At 44.2% G+C, this 20,795-nt stretch overlaps 1 protein-coding gene across 1 annotated transcript; it reads left to right on the plus strand.

The window, feature by feature from the left end:
- The first annotated feature begins 799 nt into the window (after window positions 1-799).
- Window positions 800-18,679, plus strand: HMGXB3 (HMG box domain containing 3). The gene is made up of 19 exons (XM_009703044.1): window positions 800-945; window positions 1,365-1,539; window positions 1,995-2,558; window positions 3,204-3,302; window positions 4,862-4,993; window positions 7,093-7,505; window positions 7,864-8,039; window positions 8,332-8,429; window positions 8,975-9,073; window positions 9,633-9,782; window positions 11,464-11,765; window positions 13,175-13,302; window positions 13,910-14,041; window positions 14,314-14,498; window positions 15,101-15,320; window positions 16,367-16,500; window positions 16,906-17,022; window positions 17,400-17,609; window positions 18,209-18,679. The coding sequence occupies exons 1-19, from the start codon at window positions 800-802 to the stop codon at window positions 18,677-18,679; spliced, it is 3,951 nt and encodes a 1,316-aa protein (XP_009701346.1).
- Window positions 18,680-20,795: the final 2,116 nt, after the last annotated feature.

Genomic DNA, 20,795 nt, shown 5'->3' on the forward strand with positions numbered 1-20,795 from the left:
GCTCCGGCGCTGCCTCCTCCGCGCCGCTGCGCCCCGGCTGGGACGTGACTACAGCGCGCTGTCTGTCCGACCGCTCGTCCCCGGTGCTGCCCAGTGAGTGACCGAGGCGCAGGGGCCTTTCCTCGGGGGGCGCTTGGGAGGGGGAAGGTTCACCAGGGCCGAAGGGGGCCTCTGCCGCTCAGCTTCGCCTCGGGCGCAGTGGAAGAGACAGGACCTCCGTTTAACAGGCTTTGGCTTGCCCGGGATTAGTGACTGCGTGAGGCCGAGATGCGGGTTATGCGTGGGCTGCACCTGAGCCCAGGTAGTGTTGCCCTTTATCTCCTGAGGCTTCTCGTGTCCTCTTTGCCTCCCAGCGCCCCGGAGGCTGGAGCTGTCATCGGTGTTAGGTGAGGAGCCCCAGATATCTTCTAGTGGGTAAGAGGATTATGAGGCTTCCATGCTTATTGAGTCTCTGGCCTTCCTTTTGCAAGTGTGGCTGTGATATCTTGTAGCTGGACACCTGCTTGCTGGGCATAAGGCTTGTTCTAGATTACCAAACTTATCTGAGGGATTCCTGGGGAATTGCAGCTTTTAAGTGCAGATGCAGTGTGTCTGCATTAAACTGATGGTATGGAGGTCATAGTAATAAAGGTGTTTTCTTCTAAAAATAGATAAATAGCTAACATGTTATCTTGCCTAATTAGAGTCAAACTTACATGCCAATGATGCTATCAGTTTACAAAGGTGATTAAGGGCAGTTTTTGTTGGGAGAAGTAGTGTATAACTTGGCAAGTGTGTAACATAAAACGTGTTTTTAGCAATGGAGGCTCCATATGATGGCACTGAAGTAACTGTGGTAATGGAGGAAATAGAGGGCACTTATGCTTATGCATCACCAGTGCCGTCTAAGAAGAAAAAGAAATACAAAAGTACTGGTGATCATGGAGAAAAAGCTAAAAAACCTAGGTAAGTTCTTTCTGTCTTTGTTTAACTCCTGTGTAGGGTATGGGAACAGTTTTCCTTGTTTCTGATAAGAGCGAACTTTGCAGCACGCTTGGAATACTTCATAGTGTAAAATATCATATATAAAACATTAGCTTGACACTTTGGGCCCAGTCTGACATCCTTGTCTTTACGGGTGCTACCGTTGCTCAATCTAAAGTTTATGTACCCCAGAATGATTTGCTTTGGGCTTGTTTCTCCTTACTTCAGAGGTTCTCTCAGAATCCCAGTTTTCATTAGGTTAAAAAATACATTTACAAGTAGGATTGAATGTAACATTTTTGTCATTTGACCTTGAGACAAATGTAAACCTTGTGGATTTCTTTTTCCAAAGGAATTTATGTAGAATGATGTTAATGTTTCAGTTTCTGTTTGCATTTCAGATCTGCTTACCTCCTGTACTATTATGATATTTACTTGAAAGTACAGCAAGAGCTCCCCCACCTCCCTCAGTCTGAAATCAACAAAAAGATCAGTGAGAGCTGGAGGTTGCTCAGTGTGGCTGAAAAAAGTTATTACTTGGAGAAAGCCAAGCTAGAGAAAGAGGGATTAGACCCGGTAAGTCATCTTTCTGGCAGTTCTTTGCCATGTGAATAGAGAGGCACTTAACTGCTTATACAGCACTGTGTGTGGGAGAATCATTTAACTGCAGATTCCAGTTTGTATTTCTGCTTAGGACAGCCTATAAAGAAGCGGTGTGTGAGGCCTCTACTTCTTGGTTTTGCCTTCTGCTCAGTCAAGGGATAATGTTTTGAAATTCAAGATGGATATGACTAGTACCCGCTGACAGGGATGGTAGTTATTTTTGTGTCATGTCATCAAGGTGATTGATGGTAAAGTGGATGATAAAGCCAAGGCTGAGAGGGATTCTGCAGGTTCTGTCATGTGGAGGAATTCCCAGCAAGCTGTTTCAGGAAAGCATTAAAACTCCAGGCACTAAAATAGCAGGATTGAGAACTGAATCTCTTCTTTTTCTTGTATTAATTTATTCCATACTCTGTTTTTACCAACAGAATTCCAAGCTGTCCACTCGAACTGCAGTAGTTCCAGACATTCCAGGTTTCCGTAAGATTCTTCCTCGCTCAGATTATATAATTATTCCCAAAACCACTCTTCAAGAAGACAGGAGCAGGCAGTCACTGGAACTGTGTGTGGCACAGGGTCAGACAGCATCTGAAGGGTTAACAGCTTCCCCTAATGTCACAAATGTCTCCCGTGATGCTGTGCAAAACATCCTTTCTGTGGACTCAAGCCATGTTGGCATTTCTGAGCAGTGCATTGCCATTGAAGGACTAGCAGAAGAGACTGCTTCCTTTGGTCAGCCAGATGCTGTGGAAGAAGTGGTTGCGTCAGAGGTTCTCTCTCACTATGTTGGGCCCGTGACAGAGAAGGTGACTGGAGATATCCTCTTGGATGAGGCTTCTTTGGAAATAGAAGGGCAACCGTATCAGACAGCTCGAGTAGTTATTGAAGAGACTCTGGTTAGCAGCTCCACAGACATCTCCAATGGGAGCATTGCTGTGGCCCGTCCTCAGGTTTCAGATGGTGTGTCTGTGGTGACCGTGGTGACTGGGAGGGTAAGTTTTTCTAGTTACACTCAGACTCCTGCCAGAGTCTCACCTGAAATGTCCGCTTGCTGTTTAACACATTTTACTTAAGATCCTTCGTGGTTGCAGGAGATCCTGTATTGCCCAGCGTGCTTATGCTTAGTGATGAGGGAAACAGCAACTTTTGTAACTTGATTATAGCGTCTCTGTTTGCAGGTTAACTCTGCCATATGCTGATATCACTTGTGTCTTAAGATGACTACTTGAGTTTTTGTAATTGTTTCTTATAACAGTACTTGGGGTGGGTTCTGCAGTTGGATTACAAGATTTTGGGGAGGGAAAAAAAAAAAGTTACCTCTGTGGTCCTGATAGGTCTCTTTGCAGAGAGGTAAAAGCAAGTCCTTTTAAGTTGAAGTGTTAAGGATCGGTTATAGAAAACCTTATTCTGTGAAGAAGTGGATCTGCTGTTTTCAATTTCAAGCTGTGAAGAGTTTGGTAGTTTCCAGAGTAGACGTGGCAAGGCTATTGCTTTTGAAATGATTGCTCTTCTTTCTTGCTTTCTGGTCTCATCAGTCCTTAAGACATATGTTCAATGGTAGCGTTCATGAGAGGGTGGTACACGGGTCACCATGTCTCTTGTTTTCTGCATGTATTTTCCCTTTGACTTCATTTTAGGATACTGAAGAGAGTAGCTCGTCCACACCTGCTGCGCAGTTTATTATGTTACCTTTGCCAGCTCATTCTGTTGTGGAGAACCCAGCATCAATTAAATTGGTAAGAAATTTAGAGTCTTGTATGGTATTTTAAGATACGGATATGTTTCCATAGGTTTGTCTTAAAGATGTTAGAGTAGGAAGGGTTTGATCACGGTCCAGTTCTTAAAGATGATCCAATTTGGAGTCATCATGTCAGTTGATGTATTTCTTGTCCCTGGTGTTATGCCTTGTGCATGCTAACAGGGGCCTCTGACTTCCTAGAGTGTCTTATAGGGGCCTGTTTCTGTTGCCTGCTTCCTCAAGGAGTTCTTGGAATCAGGTGGAGCAGATAATGCTATTGCAACACATCTCAGCAACAGCAGTTTCTGTTGCCCTTTTCAGGGTCTGTGTAGCCATCTACATCCTCTACTTGGATGTGTATTTGTCTTCATAAAATGCCAGTGTCCATCCCTTTAAGGGCAAGAATCTGCTCTTGTGACAGGAAAACGTGAACTCCCCAGTCCCGTGGATGGCTGTCGCTTTGACTGTGTGACAGGAGAGGAGCAGTGACCTGTTTTGAGAACCCATGTAAAAGGTTGTGTGGCCCATTGCATAAGGAAGAATAGTAGTATTTTGCTAATCTAACCACTCCAGCCATCTGTATTTCTGTAGTCATTTTAGGACCTCATTGTACAGTCAGCACTGCAGCTCCTTGTGTTGTATAAGCTAGCATCAAATCCTGTTTTCCAGGTCCTCTGTGCTTCCAGCTGGTGGAACACAACAGATATTTATAGTGGTGCATAGTTTGTTATTCTCCCAGCTGTCTTAGGGAGAATGGAAATACCTCCGATTTTTGTTCCTGAGAAGTACCTAGCTTAAATTTTCTCATTTCTTTGAAAGCAGCGCTTGCATTTCTAGAAAAAAATGTACCGAGTTAGGGACTTACAGCACAACAGCTCCCTCGGGAGTGTTGAGTACAGAACATTGAGAAGTGCTGTGCTGACAAAACCTCAATGTGTTGATGCAGTTGTCCTGGCAAAGATGACAGATTCTGCTTTAGCTGTCTTTATAAATAGTGCCTGGTGGTGCTGCTGGTGTTACAGTGGTTTATAGCAAGTTACACTGAAGCACCAGGGAGTACTTGACCATTGCATACAACAACAAATTGCTGATGAAAGCTTCCTCTACATCATGAGTGTTTGTCTTCAAGTCTTGTTGCCCCATTGATAAGAGTTTATTAATTGCATCTTGCCTCACTGTGGACTGCTGTTTGAGTCATTTTTCTACCATCTTTTATGAATATGAAAAAAATCATAATGAGAACTGTTACATCACTGTAAATGCAAGGTTAGCTTCTCCAGTAGGTTGTATGCATTGTTCATTTCTGCTCTGCAGTTTGATCGAAATTCTTATAATACTGAAGGCTCTTGTACAGCCTGAGCATTTAGATTTAGAGTAGTTATGATGCTGACTCACTCTGAATCAACTGTGTGGTCGTTGATCAATAAAGGGAATAATAGTGGAGGGCTGGTGATTTGCTGAATAACGTTTGTGAAGTGCTAATGAGGAAGAAGGGAGTGATGAGCACAGCTTTGTTTTTCAGCTCTGTAGAGAAATTCTTGACAACTCTCATTTCAGACAACCACCTATACTCGCAGGGGACATGGAAATTGCACCAATCCTGGCTGTTCCTTCACATACGTCACCAGGCATAAGCCGCCAAAATGCCCGATGTGTGGGAACTTCCTGGGAGGGAAATGGATCCCAAAGGTAAATTTGCCTTTCCTTCCCTGATTTTTTCAGACAAAAAGTGCTGGTTTTGTGGTTGCCTGCGATATTTCTAGACCTGTAGATCTCAGACAGGAGGTCAGATATGCCAGAATTGATCCCTGCACTTGTGTTCCAGTGCTTGTGCTGGAGCAAGCCACCATTGCAGAGTACACTTGGCCCAGGTGAGAGAGACCCAAAATCACCACACCTTGGGCAAAGATGCCACTTGTAATGGTGTCGGTTAGAATAGATGGGGCTGCATTTGATAACGCTCTCTCATTGCGAGAATAGACATTCTTCTGGCCCTCTTCCTGCGCTGTAGTTCCTGTGACTGGAAGGCATTGCCTGTTCTTTCTGCTTCAGCCCTACTAAGCTCAGGAATTTGGTTGAACCATTTGTTTTGCGGTAATTTATAAGTATTTGAAGTTCTTCTGCAAATTGAGGTTTTCTGTGGTCTTTCAACATTATTTTTTCAACAGAGAGGAGGAACAATTCTCAATTATAGGAGGTATGTGATCCCTTTGGGAGCTAGCTAATGAAGTTGATCTAGTGGAAGCTGAAGTGCTGTCGGGTATTGTTGTCTCGTGGCCATGTATCTAATTGTTCATGATGTTCTGACCTTTGACTGGAAGGAAATTCTCAGGTGTTGGTGGAGTTGTGAAGTTTGTTTGAGTGGAAAAGTCTTTCTCCACATGATACCTACTCTGCTTAAGTTATTGGCATCTCTACTAGCTGCATACAGCAAAAACCACTTGGTCCTTAAACCTTGGCGATGTCATGGTAATTAGTCACCTCTGAACAGATGTGTGTTCATTAAATTTCTGTCTGAAACAAGACTCCTCAGGCACAAGTTAAAGCATGTTCTCAGTGTGAAAATTTGCATTGACATTCGGTGGCTTTATGTGGATTTGTTCTGAGCCTCCTTTGTGTTGTGTCTAGATCCATTAAACATTTAGGGACAAGAACTTTTTTAGGCAGCTTACAACCTCTGTAGTGTCTGAGCTGATGGCTGGGCTTCCTGCGTGGTAGGAGACAAATAGCGATGATGGTGTCTTAGCTTTTGTTCTGTAAACCTGCTGAAGTAGATAGATGGCTAACTGAAAAAAAACGTGTTTCTACCTTAATATGGCATTCTTGCTCCTATTAAATCCTACATTGATTAAACCTGAAAGGTTTTAGAGGTAGGGTTTTTTTTTGTCTTTCAGTTTTACTCTGCTCTTCTGGGAACACGTTTGCATGAACAGTTCCACTTGTTTTTATGGTGTCATGCCTTGGGAAAAAGATGCACCAGCATTTTTTTTTTAACCGGTAGTAACATCAGTAGAACTGAAACTAAATATATATATACCTTCCTGTTCCTTAGGAAGGAAAGGGACTAGGTTAGAAGATGTTTGTTTTTTAAAAATCTAGATTATCCTTCTAAGTATGAACTCTGTAGAGAGCTTAGAATTAAAGTGTTTCTCATGCCAGAAGCTCTCGATTCCATTTCTGATACCTTTTTGCATATTACTGATTCAGTGTTCAATCGTACCTTCGTTGAACCCAATACGTGGTTTCTGTAGCCTTTGTCTTTAAGGTAACATTTTTCTTAAAGTAAAAAAAAACTTCCTAAGTAACTGTTTCCTGACTCATTCAAATGCGTGCTTTTCTGAACGCATGTATCCAAAAGATGCAAGTTCTCTATCTAGTTCTGTTTGATTCCTCAATAGTGTGGAAGAACAAACAGCGTTAGGGAGCTGAAGCTATGAAAGGGGAGTGTAGGAGGTGGGTCCTTGTTACAGAGGGTAGTGGGTGAGTTTGTGATCTCAATGCTAACGGTGATATTTGAGAGAGTTTAAGGAAGATTGATTCTTCAAAGTAAACAGTGTCTAAAAATAATATATGAAGGGCCAGAAGGCTAGACAAAATGTTAACAGGGACTTTGCAGTCGTAGGAGATGATGTTTTTCTGCTCTCCTGCAATTCACTGCTTAAACACTTAGGATTTTGCTGTTTTGATCCAGCATTAAATAGGCCATGGCAAACCTGGCATATGTGAAAGGAACTTACTTATCTGTGAAAACCTGAAGCTCTGAAATGTGTCTATCTCTTTGTTTCCAGGAAAAGCAACCAAAAAGCAAATCTGAGCCAAATTCAGGCACCTCTCTTAAAATTCCGGCAGCTAAAAGAGGTCAACAGTCAGTATTCACGGAAACGGCAGCTGTTAGCGAGAGTACCTCCAAGTCTGCTTTGGAAAGCTCTGAAGCTGTCAGCCAGCTGCTAAATGCTGTGCCTGTTGGAGGGCAAATGCAGGAGACGGAGTGGGAGGAAGTGATCATCTCCGAGGCTCATGTTCTTGCAAACAATGTGCTTGCTGAAGACAGAGGGAGCGCTGTTGGAGTGACGCTGGGTCAAGAGGGCCAACAGCAAGGAGACTCTTCTTTGGAGCAGGCAGAAAAAGAGAGCATAGGGCTGGGGATGCCACCATCTTCTGACGTGCTGAGTCCAAATGCCTCTGCAAAAAAACCTATGGGGTGAGTCAGCTTTCCATATGTTATGGGAGCGTATGATGTCTGTTGTGTGCTGATGGGACTAATCCAAGAAACTGAAGGCTGTTGGCAGTGCTTCCTCTAAGACCTGTTCTGTTTGCTGTCTGTTTTGTGCCAGTGCAGGATTGTTCCTTTGAGATTTTGTCCATCAGAGCTAATTTTTTTTAAAGTGACAATTAAATTGCAGTCATAGGGCAGATGTATCCTTAGCACTGTTTCTCCTTTCTACTGCAATAGCTGCGATTATTGTGCTAATAAAACAGAGTTCAGGGAAGAGAAGAAAACTGAAACTGAGGGGGAAATCAATGGATTTTTTTTTCCAGTTGTAACTCTTGTGTTTCAGAATTGATGCTCCAGCTGCTGCACACAAAGGACAAGAAGTAAAGAGTAAACCAAGACCCAAGCCCTCCTTGCTGGCTGCAGCAAGACCCATGCGAGCCATTCTACCTGCACCAGTCACTGTGGGGAGAGAAGCCAGCACTGAGCAGCCTAGCAACAGACAGACCTTTGTGAATACCGGTAAAAGCAGTATTCTCTTGTATGCTTTGGGAGCAGTTGTCTTTCCTCACCACATTGAAGTGGTCTCTGTCAAATAAGAAGATATGCCTGAAGGGAGATAGTGACCTATGCTAATGAAACCCACTCTTTCTAACTGAGAGTGCAGTAAATGGGCCATGAAACACCTGTTTGCATCATTTCAAGTTCAGAGGGAAAATCTCACGTGACTGTGGTGGCATTTACCAAAGATGGCAGAATGAAACAGGACCTGTTTTCTCATGTCTAACCTGCTGTATTCCTTTCCTCCTTCAAGACAAGCATTCCCCTGTGAGAACATCAGGCTTGAAGCCCAGTACACTGAAACAATTGGGCCAGTCGATTCTGCAGCCACCGAGTGCCGAGGAGCGAAAGGTACCTATGGTTTGTTTTTGAAATTCATATTATTTTCCTGGGTTTTCTTTTTCCTCAGATCAGGGATATGACCCAAGTGGTGAGAAGTAGAACATAAAAATGTAGCAACCTTATGATGATGAGATCTGTGACTGACAGTTTTTATGATATGGCTCGAAAGCAGCATGAATGCAAGATGACTGAGTGTAGGAACCGAACTGAGAGATGCTGTTGGACAATCCTTCTGTTGGCTGCTTTGAGAACCTCCCAGATACTTCCAGAAGATGTTTTGAGGATCTGATAGTGCTTTGATAATCTGACATGCAATACTGAGTACTGAGTCTTTCACCTGTGAAATGTGACTGAGTATGCCAAGATGCTGGAATACTTCTGTTTGAATTGTAATGGCTTGATATGCAAAACAGTGTGTTGTAGTCCTCTGGTATCACATGAACATTAATTGATTTCTTGGGGGGGGGAAAATGTTAGTAGATATTGCTTACAGGATGTATGCATTCAGTAGTAGCTGTCTCATGGGTGGTGTTTTTTCTGCTTTCAATCTCTAGCTCCACAGTGCTTTGACCAGCAGGGCGTCTCAGGTTAAAGTAGTGGAGGTCAAACCAGACATATTCCCTTCCTACAAGTACAGCTGCACCGTAACTTTGGTGAGAATTTTTCAGATGGTCTGACTTATGCCGTGGGGAGTCTCATCTCTGGGATGAGACCATTCTGTGACATTTGTTTTACTGTCTTGCAGAAATTTATCTCGTATTTAATACGAGACAATCTGTACGTTGTATGTCATCTGTTGACCTAATCCAAGGTGACTGTACTCTGTTGCAGTCATGTTTGGGACCTTGTTAAGAACTGTATTTTTCTTCATATCCTCGCATAATCTCCATCCCCTCCTTCAGTTCAGTAGGGAGAATCAGTGGTTTCTGAATGAATTTAATGTGTGAGTGTTTGGTCTCTGGAACTGGCCCCAAAATGTCTGAGTTCCAGTTAAAGTATTCTCTGAAAGTGACAGGGCCTGGTATTTGACCTTTAAACGAGGTGTTATAAAGTGGGGAAAAAGCATACAATATTCAAGCAGACTTTTCTAGAATCTTGTTGGCATAGAATCATTTAGATTGGAAAGGACCTTTAAGATCATAGACTCCAACTGTCAAAAGTCTAAAGCATCTAAAAGTCAAGATTGGCAAACATCTTTTTTGTGCCCTTTAGGATTTGGGATTGGCAACATCACGTGGCAGAGGGAAATGCAAGAACCCATCTTGTAGTTACGTGTATACAAACAGGCACAAGCCACGAATCTGTCCAAGCTGTGGATACAATCTTGCCAAAGACAGAGCCGAGAAAACAGTAAAATCCCCGGTAAGGCTCAGAATATTTTGTCTTATTAAATGGCTATTATGGGCTGGGCAGGGAAGTACCTTAGTTTGCAAGTGCCCATGGGAACATGTTAATTTTTTTTTCATTATGGTAAGCTTTTCTAACAGAATGACGTCCTATGGAAAATACTTGTGATGATGTTTGTACTGTCCAGCTCCTGCAACAGTGGTGCTTCAAGCTGAGAATGAGACTGAGTGCACTCAGTTCTACCACTGGATGTCTCTGTAGCTTAAAATGCTTACAGCGTGTCGGTACGTGCTGGGGAAATCACCCCCGAAGTCACGTATGTTTGTGTCAGCTTTGTTGAACTTCAGACTTCATCAAGAAACTCCCCAGTATGCTCTACTTTGTGACCAGTTTGTGGCTAATGTCAATTAAATTAGTACATCTTGTATTAGAGCTTCCTATTTTTATGGGTTTGTTAGTGCAACTTTAGTTCCAACCTGAATTTATTTCTGGATATAGTGGTTTTTGTTGTAGAAAGATGTTTTTCAGTTGTCTGCTGTTCTACATGGATGTAAGTAATGAATTCTAGGTTTTGTTTGGGGTTTTTTTGCATTTGAAGTTTCAAAGGTTAGCTGTTCTCATACAGAATTGTTTTGGTTTTAAAAGAAGAATTAAAAAAAGGAGCTGTCCTGTTCCTAGCTGGAATGCTCACTCAGCATATAGACAGGCTACATTTTAGTCTGTGTGGTAATTTGACTCTTCCACTTGATTTTTTTTTTTTTATTTTGAAGAACATAACTTTGTGTACTGTTTTTTAAAAAAACCAAACAAACTGCAGTGGCCTGTGTGAAACTCACACATAAGCAGCTGTGTAAGGAACAGCAGCATGCTTAGCTCAGCTTGCATTTTGAGAGGCATGTGGCTTGTCTCTTCCTCATCTAGTTTTTTCTTATTTTCTGGTTCTAGATGTGTTTAACATTCCTGTCACACGGTTCATTGTTGTCTGTGGTATTTGGGCTGATCGTTTATCTCACTGCTAGACTAGGCAGAAAAACAGATTGAAATGTTGGCAGAAGAGTTTGAGTGATTAAACAGATTAGCCTGTTTGCGTTCTTGCTGTTCTTCTGAGCCACCTAGAGTTTGATTCTCCTGTGCTTGTGCATTTTGTCTTGCTAGCATGTGTGTTGTGGGGTGTGTGTCTAAAGACTGTAGTTGATAAATTGTAATTGACCAGTGTATTCTGTACATCGCAGCCCTTAGTTCTTATTTAGCACTTGTCTCCTCTAGCTTCTGGAGAAGTGTGCGGAGTGCCGTGGCTGTCTAAGCACGTTATACAGCAGAACGTGCTTAATACCCTGTAGAGAAAGACCGTGCTGATTGCCAGGATTATAGAATTGTTTATACACCTGTTGATGGTAGTCCTTGCCTTCTTGATCTTCCATCTCTGCACTAACATTCCTGTTCAGTGGCAAATTTGTGATGGTCTAGCAGTATTACCGGAGTTCCTGAAAGGCTGGGCTGTAATAGAGTATTTTTGGTGAAGTAACTTAGGCTTGAGGCTACTGTTTGGATTCAATGGTTGAGCAGTAGACTAGAAGCCAAACCTACTGGCTGCAAAGGTTACTGTGTTTTTGCTACCTTTTATGACTTCTTTGGGCTTCTTAATATTTCATCCCCATGCTTGCCTACTTGAACATGTGAGTGACTTGCTTTCTAGGAGGTCAGTCCAGCTCAGTCTGATGTGCTGAACACCAGCGAGCCCCTAACCCCATCCCAGAAAGAGATCCAGCGTCAATCCACCCTGCAGTTGTTGCGCAAGGTAATGCAGATCCCAGAGAATGAATCGGAACTGGCTGAGGTCTTCACGCTCATCCATGAACTCAACAGCTCGCGGCTCATCCTGTCCAACGTGAGTGAGGAGACAGTCACCATAGAGCAGACCTCCTGGTCAAACTACTATGAGTCTCCATCTGCGCAGTGCCTCCTCTGTAACAGCCCATTGTTCAAAGGGGGACAGAAGTAAGATTCTGTTTTAGACTTGTGACTCTTTCAACCTCATGCTGATATTCTATGTTACAGGCATGCCTGAAATAATATTTGCTTTAGCCCCTGGTACTGAAGCTGGTGTGACACTGAATAAGCTACATGTGTGTGGAAAGGGCTTAGCTGGTTAACAGTGAGCTGTTTCTGTTTCTCCTGTGCAGCATAGTCTACAATAGTTACCATTTTTGTACAGCAGGAGAGCTTGATCAAAGAGTTGCAAAGTCTGGATGTAATTTTTTCTTTCTTTAAACAAAACCTTTTCATTAGTCATCTCTTTTTTGTTTCCATTCTGATGTTTTCAGGCTGACAGAGGCAAACTTGTGGGATTATAGATGTGCATTATATGATTTCCCTTTTCTCTGTCTTCCTGATCTGAATATTTCCTGTGTGGATCTTTTTGCTTGTGATGTTTTCGTTCTTTTCACGGCTTAGCATGAGCTTGAGTGAATCCTTTTCTGGAACAAAGATCCAAATTGAAACCTGAAGGACTTTCAGAAACTACCAGTGTATAGGCTAGATTACCTTAACTAGATTTGTATAAAAGCCCATAGGATATCTCCTCACTGAGTCTGTCAAACATCCTTCTGTTGCTGAAAGCATAGGCTGAAACGTTTCCCACAGCAAAACGTCAGGTAGTTTACTGTTGTGTTTCTTTCTTCAGCGAAAAAGATTTTCTTGATACCAATTATGGGTGTTTGCTTTTGTCAGGCTAGTACTAATTGAGATTTTTCCAGCAGAGATACTTTTTATACTCGGTGATTTTTGCAGAACAGTGCATCTTGCACCTTGTCCCTCACCTTGTGACTTACCAACCTGTGCATTGTAAATCCTTGCTTCTATGCTGGGCTGCTTTGCAATGCTCTGCATGTGGGACTCTCACATGTGCCTGTGTGGGCTCTAATTAAACCCCTGCCAGTGGGAGGGAGCTAGCTTCTAGGGCACAAGTGGCATTTTCCTGTGTGAACTTCCTCTTCGGCAACTGTACTGTAGAGGAGCAGGCCTTCCTGAATCTTTGTTGTGTGCAGGACAGGCTATCAGGTAGAATGTGTTACTAGGCACCGTTTCTGGTCCCACAGCAATAGGGCTGACATTTCTCCCAGGGCAGCTGGGGCCATGGATTTTCTCCACCTCTCAAATACTACATTTCCGATGTATGGAGCTGGAGAGATGCTGTAGTGATGTTAAAGGAATGCGAGCAGTGACCTGACTCTGCCAGGGGAATCCATTTTAAAAAATAACTTCTTTTTTTTTTTTCTCCTGGTGTGAAATGGCTTAGACTGGCATACTAATGAACTCATCTCAACTAGAACATTTTAAGTTACCGCAGGACTGGACTGAAAAACCTGTTGGCTTGACTCTGAGTTGTCTTTTTTTGTCTGTTACAGTTCCCTTGCTGGTCCTCAGGAGTGCTGGCTGCTGACAGCTAATAGGTTACAGGTGGTTACAGCTCAGGTCAAAGTGTGCTTGAACCTGCAGTGTCTGGCCCTCCATAGCTTCACTGATATTTACACAGGTAGGAAAAATATAAGCATACCAACTTACAGCATGACTACAGTCTAAACTCTTCAGAAGCCTTGGGACTGTATCAGGGCATTGTCTTTGCACGGAAAAGCCTATTCCCTGCCCGTCAATTTTTGACTTGCACTATTCTTCTGCTTCTTCTGCCAGTAAATCTTTATTTGTGAGAAAAAACACATCTGAATGTTTTGAGGAGGAAAACTGTGCCTTGTGTAGGTGTCCCCTGTGTAAGTGATAAATGTTGAGTTCTGCAAGGCAACCCATGAGATCATAGTCAAATCTGTCTCTGCAGAGCGCTGATTCTCAGTGTTGACTAGTGAGACTCGAGTGGCAGTCACTGTGGGCCTCCTGCAAGGCAGCATGGAGCTGAGGAGATGGATTGACTGCTGTTCCTTGTAGCTTTTCAAATTTAAAGGCAAATCTGTGAAAGGAGCTAATCTTGCTAAAGTGCATAGGGAACAGTCCCAGAAACACTATTCACATGTTTCCATTATCCTCTGAACTGTACTCATATGAGTATGTTGCGTATCAGGAAGGAATATATTTCTTTGTGAGGAAGATCTGGAACCCTACAGACACTAACTGTCTTGTTTTAACTGCAGGCCTTTTCAATGTGGGTAACAAGTTGCTAGTGAGCTTGGATCTTCTGTTTGCAATCCGAAACCACATTAAACTTGGAGAGGATCCCAGAGTGGCTGTTGGCAATATTCTGGACTCTGTTCAGGAGCAAACTGGTGGGTTTTCCTTCTTGTTTTTTTACCATAACACTTAGACCAGACTCTGAACTGGTGATGATTGTTAGGTTATAAAAAGGTAAAACTCACCTATTCTAGTGTGGTATGTTTCTGTTAAATCACTTTGTAAAACGAACAGTACCTCTGTGACCAGTTCTTTGTAATAATTCTCTGGAGGACAGGTTTGTTTTTTTTCTGCATAGGAGAGTTCTGCTACCTCTCCACTGACTTTAGGAAGTGAAAGTTGTAACAGTGGCATGTTCTCTTTTCAGAAAAAACTCTGAGCCCTGATGAACAGGTTCAGCTCCAGGAACTGCTGTGCAATGGCTACTGGGCCTTTGAATGCCTAACAGTCCGGGATTACAATGATATGATCTGTGGAATATGTGGCATAACCCCCAAGGTGGAAATAGCCCAGAGGAATGTGGAAAATGTCCTGGCACTGAAAAATATAGAGGTAGGCTTTTCACAAACTTCACATCTTGTTCGTGTTCAAAGCAGATCCTAAGACTTTTGCTGACTCTGGTCTTTGTGATGCACAAGAATTACACGAGACCTTTGTGAACAGTTTTCTGCTGATGCCTGTCAGGAGGATGTGGCTGGAGTGGTGGTGCCTGCACTTCCTCTTAGAGGTGTTGATGTATGGTTTGGGGAAAACAAGATCCTCTGTCCCTGGACCACAGCTTTTGTCCAGCAGCCTCTGACAGTAGGGACCTTGCATGAAAGTTGCTGAACTTGGCCTTCTTCCTTTGACATGAAGGCATTCTTTTTTTTTTTTTTCCCCCAACAGCAGTTTCCTTCAGGTGCTGTCTTCATTAAAGAGGAAAAAAGCCCTGCTAGTAGTATGCAGGATGTCTGACTTTTATGTCAAATAAATAGTTTTGACTCTCACCCAATGAAAAGTGATTGTGGGGAACTCTAGAAGCTTGAAGTCATCTCATTATATTTGGGCTGAGCATTCTCCTGGGTAGTCCTCATGCCTTGAGTGAGGCTGACACGGAACTGTCAAATGAACTACAGTTATTTGTATTTGACCAGTGTGTTTCTTGCTCTTTCTAGTTTACTTGGCCAGAATTCTTACCATCGAGTGAAGTGAATGTAGAAGACTTCTGGTCCACAATGGAGACAGAGGTGATTGAGCAGGTGGCTTTTCCTTCTAGCATCCCCATCACAAAGTTTGATGCCTCTATTGTTGCTCCTTTCTTCCCACCACTGATGAGAGGAGCGATGGTGATCAATACTGAGAAGGACAAGAACCTGGATGCACAGCCAGTGCCAGGTAACTGCTGAAGTTGTGCTTGTTAAGGGACTGCTTGCTTTACGTGGTGATGACTTCAGTCTTTTGGTGATGTTTGGAGTTCCGAATTGATGATTGCATGACTCTTTAAAAGTTACCTCTGCTGAGAGAAGGCAAGAACACTGGTTTGAGTTCAGCTGTTCTCAGGATACTTAGCAGCCTGAGCTTCAGCCTGGCCAGCAAAGCTTGAATGCACTGATGTGCTCTGATACATTTAAGACATGGGGGACATGAGAGCAGTGCACCCCAAATGAGATATGATCTGATTGCAGAGGGATGCATACGCAACTTGAATGCCAGTCAGTATTTGTTTCATGTTCAACTGATACTTGGACTGTGAAAGCTGCAGGCAGTGCTTGGTATCTCAATAAAAGGTGAATAAGTTTTTACAGAACTTGAAAAAAGACTGGGAGATCGATGTGCTAGTCCTGACTGTACGTGACAAGAAACCGTGGGATGAATAAGCTCAGATGTACGAGAGCTAAATTTAGTTAGCACCCGGTTCCCTTAACAGTTTAGGGATTAGGTATAAGAAGGAAAACTTTGCAAGCTTAGCAGATAATGAGTTGGCTTTGCAGACAGGGCTGCAGCTGTTTTAGAGAGCTGAGCTGCAGAAGGGCTATGTGGGCTTTCATGGAAGTGGAGCTCCAGAGAAAGAACCAAGGGAGGAGATGTGAAGGGTAAGCCTGGAGCTGCTCAGTCCAATGACTGCAGTCACATTTCTCTGCACTCTTCTGTCACTTGTTTATCCTCACGTCAGTCCAACCAGTCATTTAAAGGTTACAAACAACAGGGCAGACAAGTGCCCGTGGAGTCTGCAGCTCTGCTGGGCTCGGTCTGATGACCTCACTATCGAAGGGTTCGAGAGAAATGTGGGGTGTAACGCACTTTGGAAATAGGACGATTCATGGCTTTCTCTTGCTGGGAGTTGGTTGTGCAGTCCCTGCTTCTGCGGTCTTCAGAAGAAATTATTTTGGTGACTTCCCTTCCTGAGAATGAGTGCTGAGACTGGTTTCCTGCCTTTGCAGGTAATGGGAGTACCCTGGTGAGGCTCCTTCAGGAAGAAATCTTCAGGCTTGAGCTGATAAGCTCTTACACGGAGGAAGAGCTGCAGAGCTTTCTGACACAGTGTGGCATCCCCTGGGAGACTTCAGACACAAAGGTAATGTCTTGTTTGCCCACATACAAACCTGTAGGAGTGGAGCTGTTCTTTGCTGACTTTCCCTCATTCAAACTTGCCATCCTGGATAATTTACTTCTCATCTCACTGCACTAAGGGCAGGGGTGGTTTAGAAGTGAGTGTTTGCAGATTATAGGATAACTTCCATGTGGTGAAATAAATTGAACCTTTGTGGGCTAGAAGAAAGGAAGCCTGTAATTACCTTGTCACAGGCTCAGCATCGTGTAATTGCTTGTCATCCTCATGGTGCCGAGTGTGGGATTAGGAAGTTACTGGAGGAAGTGCACATTAGGATTTGGGAAGCCTTGCCTGCAGCCTCCTCCCTCTCTGGAGGAGTCCATTAATTTTAGCCACATACAGACTTTCTCTGGGGCTTGTCTTTTCTAGGACCAGCTCTGCTACTCCCTCCTGGCTCTCTATGAGTTTGTACAGAATGGGGCAAGCATCACACAAACCTCTGCTCATCACACAGGAGGGAAAATCTACAAAGTGTGTCCCCATCAGGTAAGAAAGGCTGGAGTCAGCAGTGTTTTTTCTTACTATGCTATTCATTATTATATGATCTACCAGTGTGGAACTCCTTCATTAAATAGAAGCAGTGGAGTGGGCCACTCTGAGCCTTTGGAATGAAACACACTGACACGGGGGCTTGGACTGTGAGCAGTCCTGCAGGAGACTTCAAGATCGACTAGGGATCTCAAGCCTGGTTGTGATGTTGGTGCTGAGGTGGCTCTTCCCGGATAAGATAAAGTGAATGTGTATGAGGAGGAAACAGAATATCTTTAGAGAAAGGGAGCTTAATTTTTTTAAGACTTTTTTTTTTTCCCCCAATAAGTTTTCAGTTTTATTGTGCTGTTTGGTGTTAATCCTTTTCTTTCCAGGTTGTGTGTGGCTCAAAGTACATAGTAAGAGGAGAAAATGCCCGGGATCATGTGGACTTGTTGGTTTCCACACGTCACTGGCCTCCAGTGTATGTTGTTGATACAGCCTCTTCAGTGGCACTGTGTGCAGACATCTGCTGTCCTGGCCTGACTTCTCAGATGTGGGGGAAAAACCAGGGCTGCTTCTCTGACCCCATGGATCCTCCAACGGTTAGTTATGTCCGCCTTTGCACTCTGCTGTGCCAGTCCAATATGGAAAAATTTCAAGTGAGATTTAAAATAAAAATCCCCAAAAACCCAAACTAAAAAAAAGTGTGTTACCTGCATTGTGGCTCGAGGTAATTTGACCTGATGAGTGTCTCCTGACTCACAACTTTACCAGCGCGTAGCTTCTGAGCATAGCGGAAAGCATTACGTGTTGCTTGGGGCATTGTATTAGGTTCGTGCTCCTTAATAGGAAGAGCTGTGCTGGAAGTGCATTGTAACTGTTCAAATCATGAACTTTGAAGATGTTGCTTATTTTGACACAGCAACTCACTTCTCTTAAACTACTGCTGTTACTTGAGAAATGGGAGAGGAAGAGTGTTGCTAGTGTCTTGGGATTATCTCTGAGGGCATACAAGTGAGGAGGGAGTGTACAGAACCACTTCGTGGTGTTTAGAGGAAACCTGTATCAGTTAGCCCTCCCTCTGTCCTGGGTCGTAGTGCTCGTTGGAGTTCAGCCAAATGGTAGTTTTGTCTTGCTCTTTGCTGTGGGGAAATTGCTTCTTGTTCTACCTGGCGTGTGTCTCTCTTTCTCTCTCCCCCAGTATGTGTCCTGCCCTGAACTGCTAGACCAGCACTACAGCGTAGACATGACTGTGGCTGAACACTCTGTTCAGCACCCAATCACCAAGTCATCGGCACGTCGAATTGTTCACACGGGTTCAGAGCAGAACAGCAACCGAGATCCAACAGCTCGGCATCACTGCATCTCCCTGTGCCGAGAGCTGGAGCCTTACAGCGCCATCATCGCTGCTATCAATGACAGCAAAACTAGCAACATCCGCCAAAGGCCCATCACCTTTGAGAATGCCACGCACTATTACCTCTATAATCGCCTCATGGACTTCCTCACCAGCAGGGAAATTGTGAATCGGCAGATCCAGGAGATCGTACAGAGCTGCCAGCCTGGGGAGGTTGTAATTCGTGATGCTCTCTACCGGCTCGGAGTGGCCCAGATTAAAACAGAAACAGAAGAGGATGAAGAGGGGAAGCAGGAGGATGATAGAGGTTGCTGAGTAACAAAACAGCTTGTTGGTTTCTCTCTGTGGTTGTGTGGATGGTTGGGCTGGGCCAGCTTCTGCAAGGTTTGGGCAACTGTCTGGCTTGAGAGTTTATTTTTACAGGTTGGAGATGTGATGCTGGTGGCTTTGACCGCTGTTAATGACCAAAGAGCTGTGTGCTTCCATAGTGTAATGATAGCTGCTGCGAGCATGGGTCTGTCACCCCCCTTGCTGAAGGCTGCAGCTGCCTCCCGAGGTGTGCGATGGACCCGCTGTGCAGTGCTGTGACATGTTGCCCTCCCTGCAGCTGGCGAGTGGAGAAGGGAGAGGCGTTTCTGGTAGTGGGGAGTATGCATGGTCGAGCGCACAGTTTTTTTAATTCTGAATCTTTCTTACTGACTTCTCTGTGCATCTTGATGGCAAGGCTTGGGGTGTGGGAACAGGCATGAAAGGCACACAGCCAAGAAGCTTTCCCCCAAAATGTTCTGAATAGATTAGTTTAGGACACTGACTCCTGCTTGGAAATCTTGCAGAGCTCTCCTATGCATTGGCTGCAAGAAGTCTTTAGTCGAGGAGGAGGAGCCGCCATGCAGATTTAACACGCCATATCTGGGGAGCCTCCCTGAAGGCTGCACTCCTGGCTCCAGGGTTGTGGGTGCTTCAGCTGCAGAAAGTTTCTAGAATTGTTTGTCCCTTCACACGAACACTAATAATTTAGAAGCTGAAACATACAGCGAGTCAACAGTGTTGTGTATGTTAAGGTAAGAATTGACTGGGTGCGCCCCAGGGGAGCCAAGCTCATTGGAGGGCTGTATGAGCGCTGTGTGAGGTGGTGGCTGTGGAAAGGGGAAGGACACTCAAAATCTCTCTGCTGTCCACCTGGACACTCTTTTTCTTTTTTTTTTTTTTTTTAGCAGTTTCATTCTGTTCAAGGACTTCATTTCTCTTGTCCTGCCCTTAGAACAGAATCATAAAGACTGTCTGTGGGATCGAGGAGAAACAGTGAATGCAGTGTCACCAGAGTGAGCAGGGTTTGGTGTTCCACCCTCAGAGGAGGTGCTGGGAGAACTGCATCCACGTGTGCAATCTCAGCGCTCTGTCAGGTGTCCTGCCCAGCGGAAAAAGACCTGGGGGTGTCTGTCAACAGGTGGCTGAACATGAGCCAGCAGTGTGCCCAGGTGGCCAAGAAGGCCAACAGCATCCTGGCTTGTATCAGAAATAGTGTGGCCAGCAGGACCAGGGCAGTGATCATCCCTTTGTACTCTGCGCTGGTGAGGCCGCACCTGGAGTAGATGTTTAGATGTGGCACTTCAAGACATGGTTTAGTGGGTTTAGCGGGCATGGTGGCATCTGGTATGCAGTTGGACTTGATGGTCTTTGAGGTCTCTTCCAACCATAATGATTCTATGTTTGCCCTGCCCGTGTCCACACAGCGCTGTGGGTCAGAGAAGTCTCCTGCTGCCCAGGTTGCTTTATCATCTCCTTGAGAGGAGTCGGGCTGAGACCTCTGCCCCTACAGCATGTCTGAAGAACACCTGGGGCTGTGGTTGTAAAGCTGTGCCCATTGTCGGCTGCCAGCTCCCTTTTACTGTTGCTGGTGATGAAGGTGAAGGTGGATGGATGTTTGCTGTGACCTGCAGAGGAGAGAGGTGGGGTGCTAGACTGCTGAGTTGCCATCCAGGGAGTTTTATTTTTGTCAGAGTGAGCAGTGGGGAAGATTCAGAGGCTTGCAGTGTGGTTGAAAACTCCCTTCTATGAAGGGGAACCTATTGAGTACCGTACTGTTAAAGTAAATGTATTAAGTCTGAGCAAATGCAGTAATTATGGCTTGGGGTTTTTCTGTTAAGAACATTAACTTATTATAAGAGACATTAGTGACTTTTTTCAGTCAGTGATAAAGTTTAATAAATTATCTCCAATTTTTGGGGTGAAACTGTGGCCAAGTGCCTTGTTTTTTTAATGTGCGGGACCTGGAGGACTGCAGTGGGAAAGGGCACAAACACTCTGTGCACGTACACCACGATTCCAGTGTGCACTGCCATAGTGGTGGGGAAAAGCCTGGTGTTCTCAGAAGTGAGGTGTTCTGAGCTGAAGCAGCTCAAGGAATTGGCACTCTGGTGAGGTGGCTCGA

This window comes from Cariama cristata, unplaced genomic scaffold, assembly GCF_000690535.1.
Source record: "Cariama cristata isolate BGI_N322 unplaced genomic scaffold, ASM69053v1 scaffold21850, whole genome shotgun sequence".
In the NCBI taxonomy this organism is placed as follows: Eukaryota; Metazoa; Chordata; class Aves; order Cariamiformes; family Cariamidae; genus Cariama; species Cariama cristata.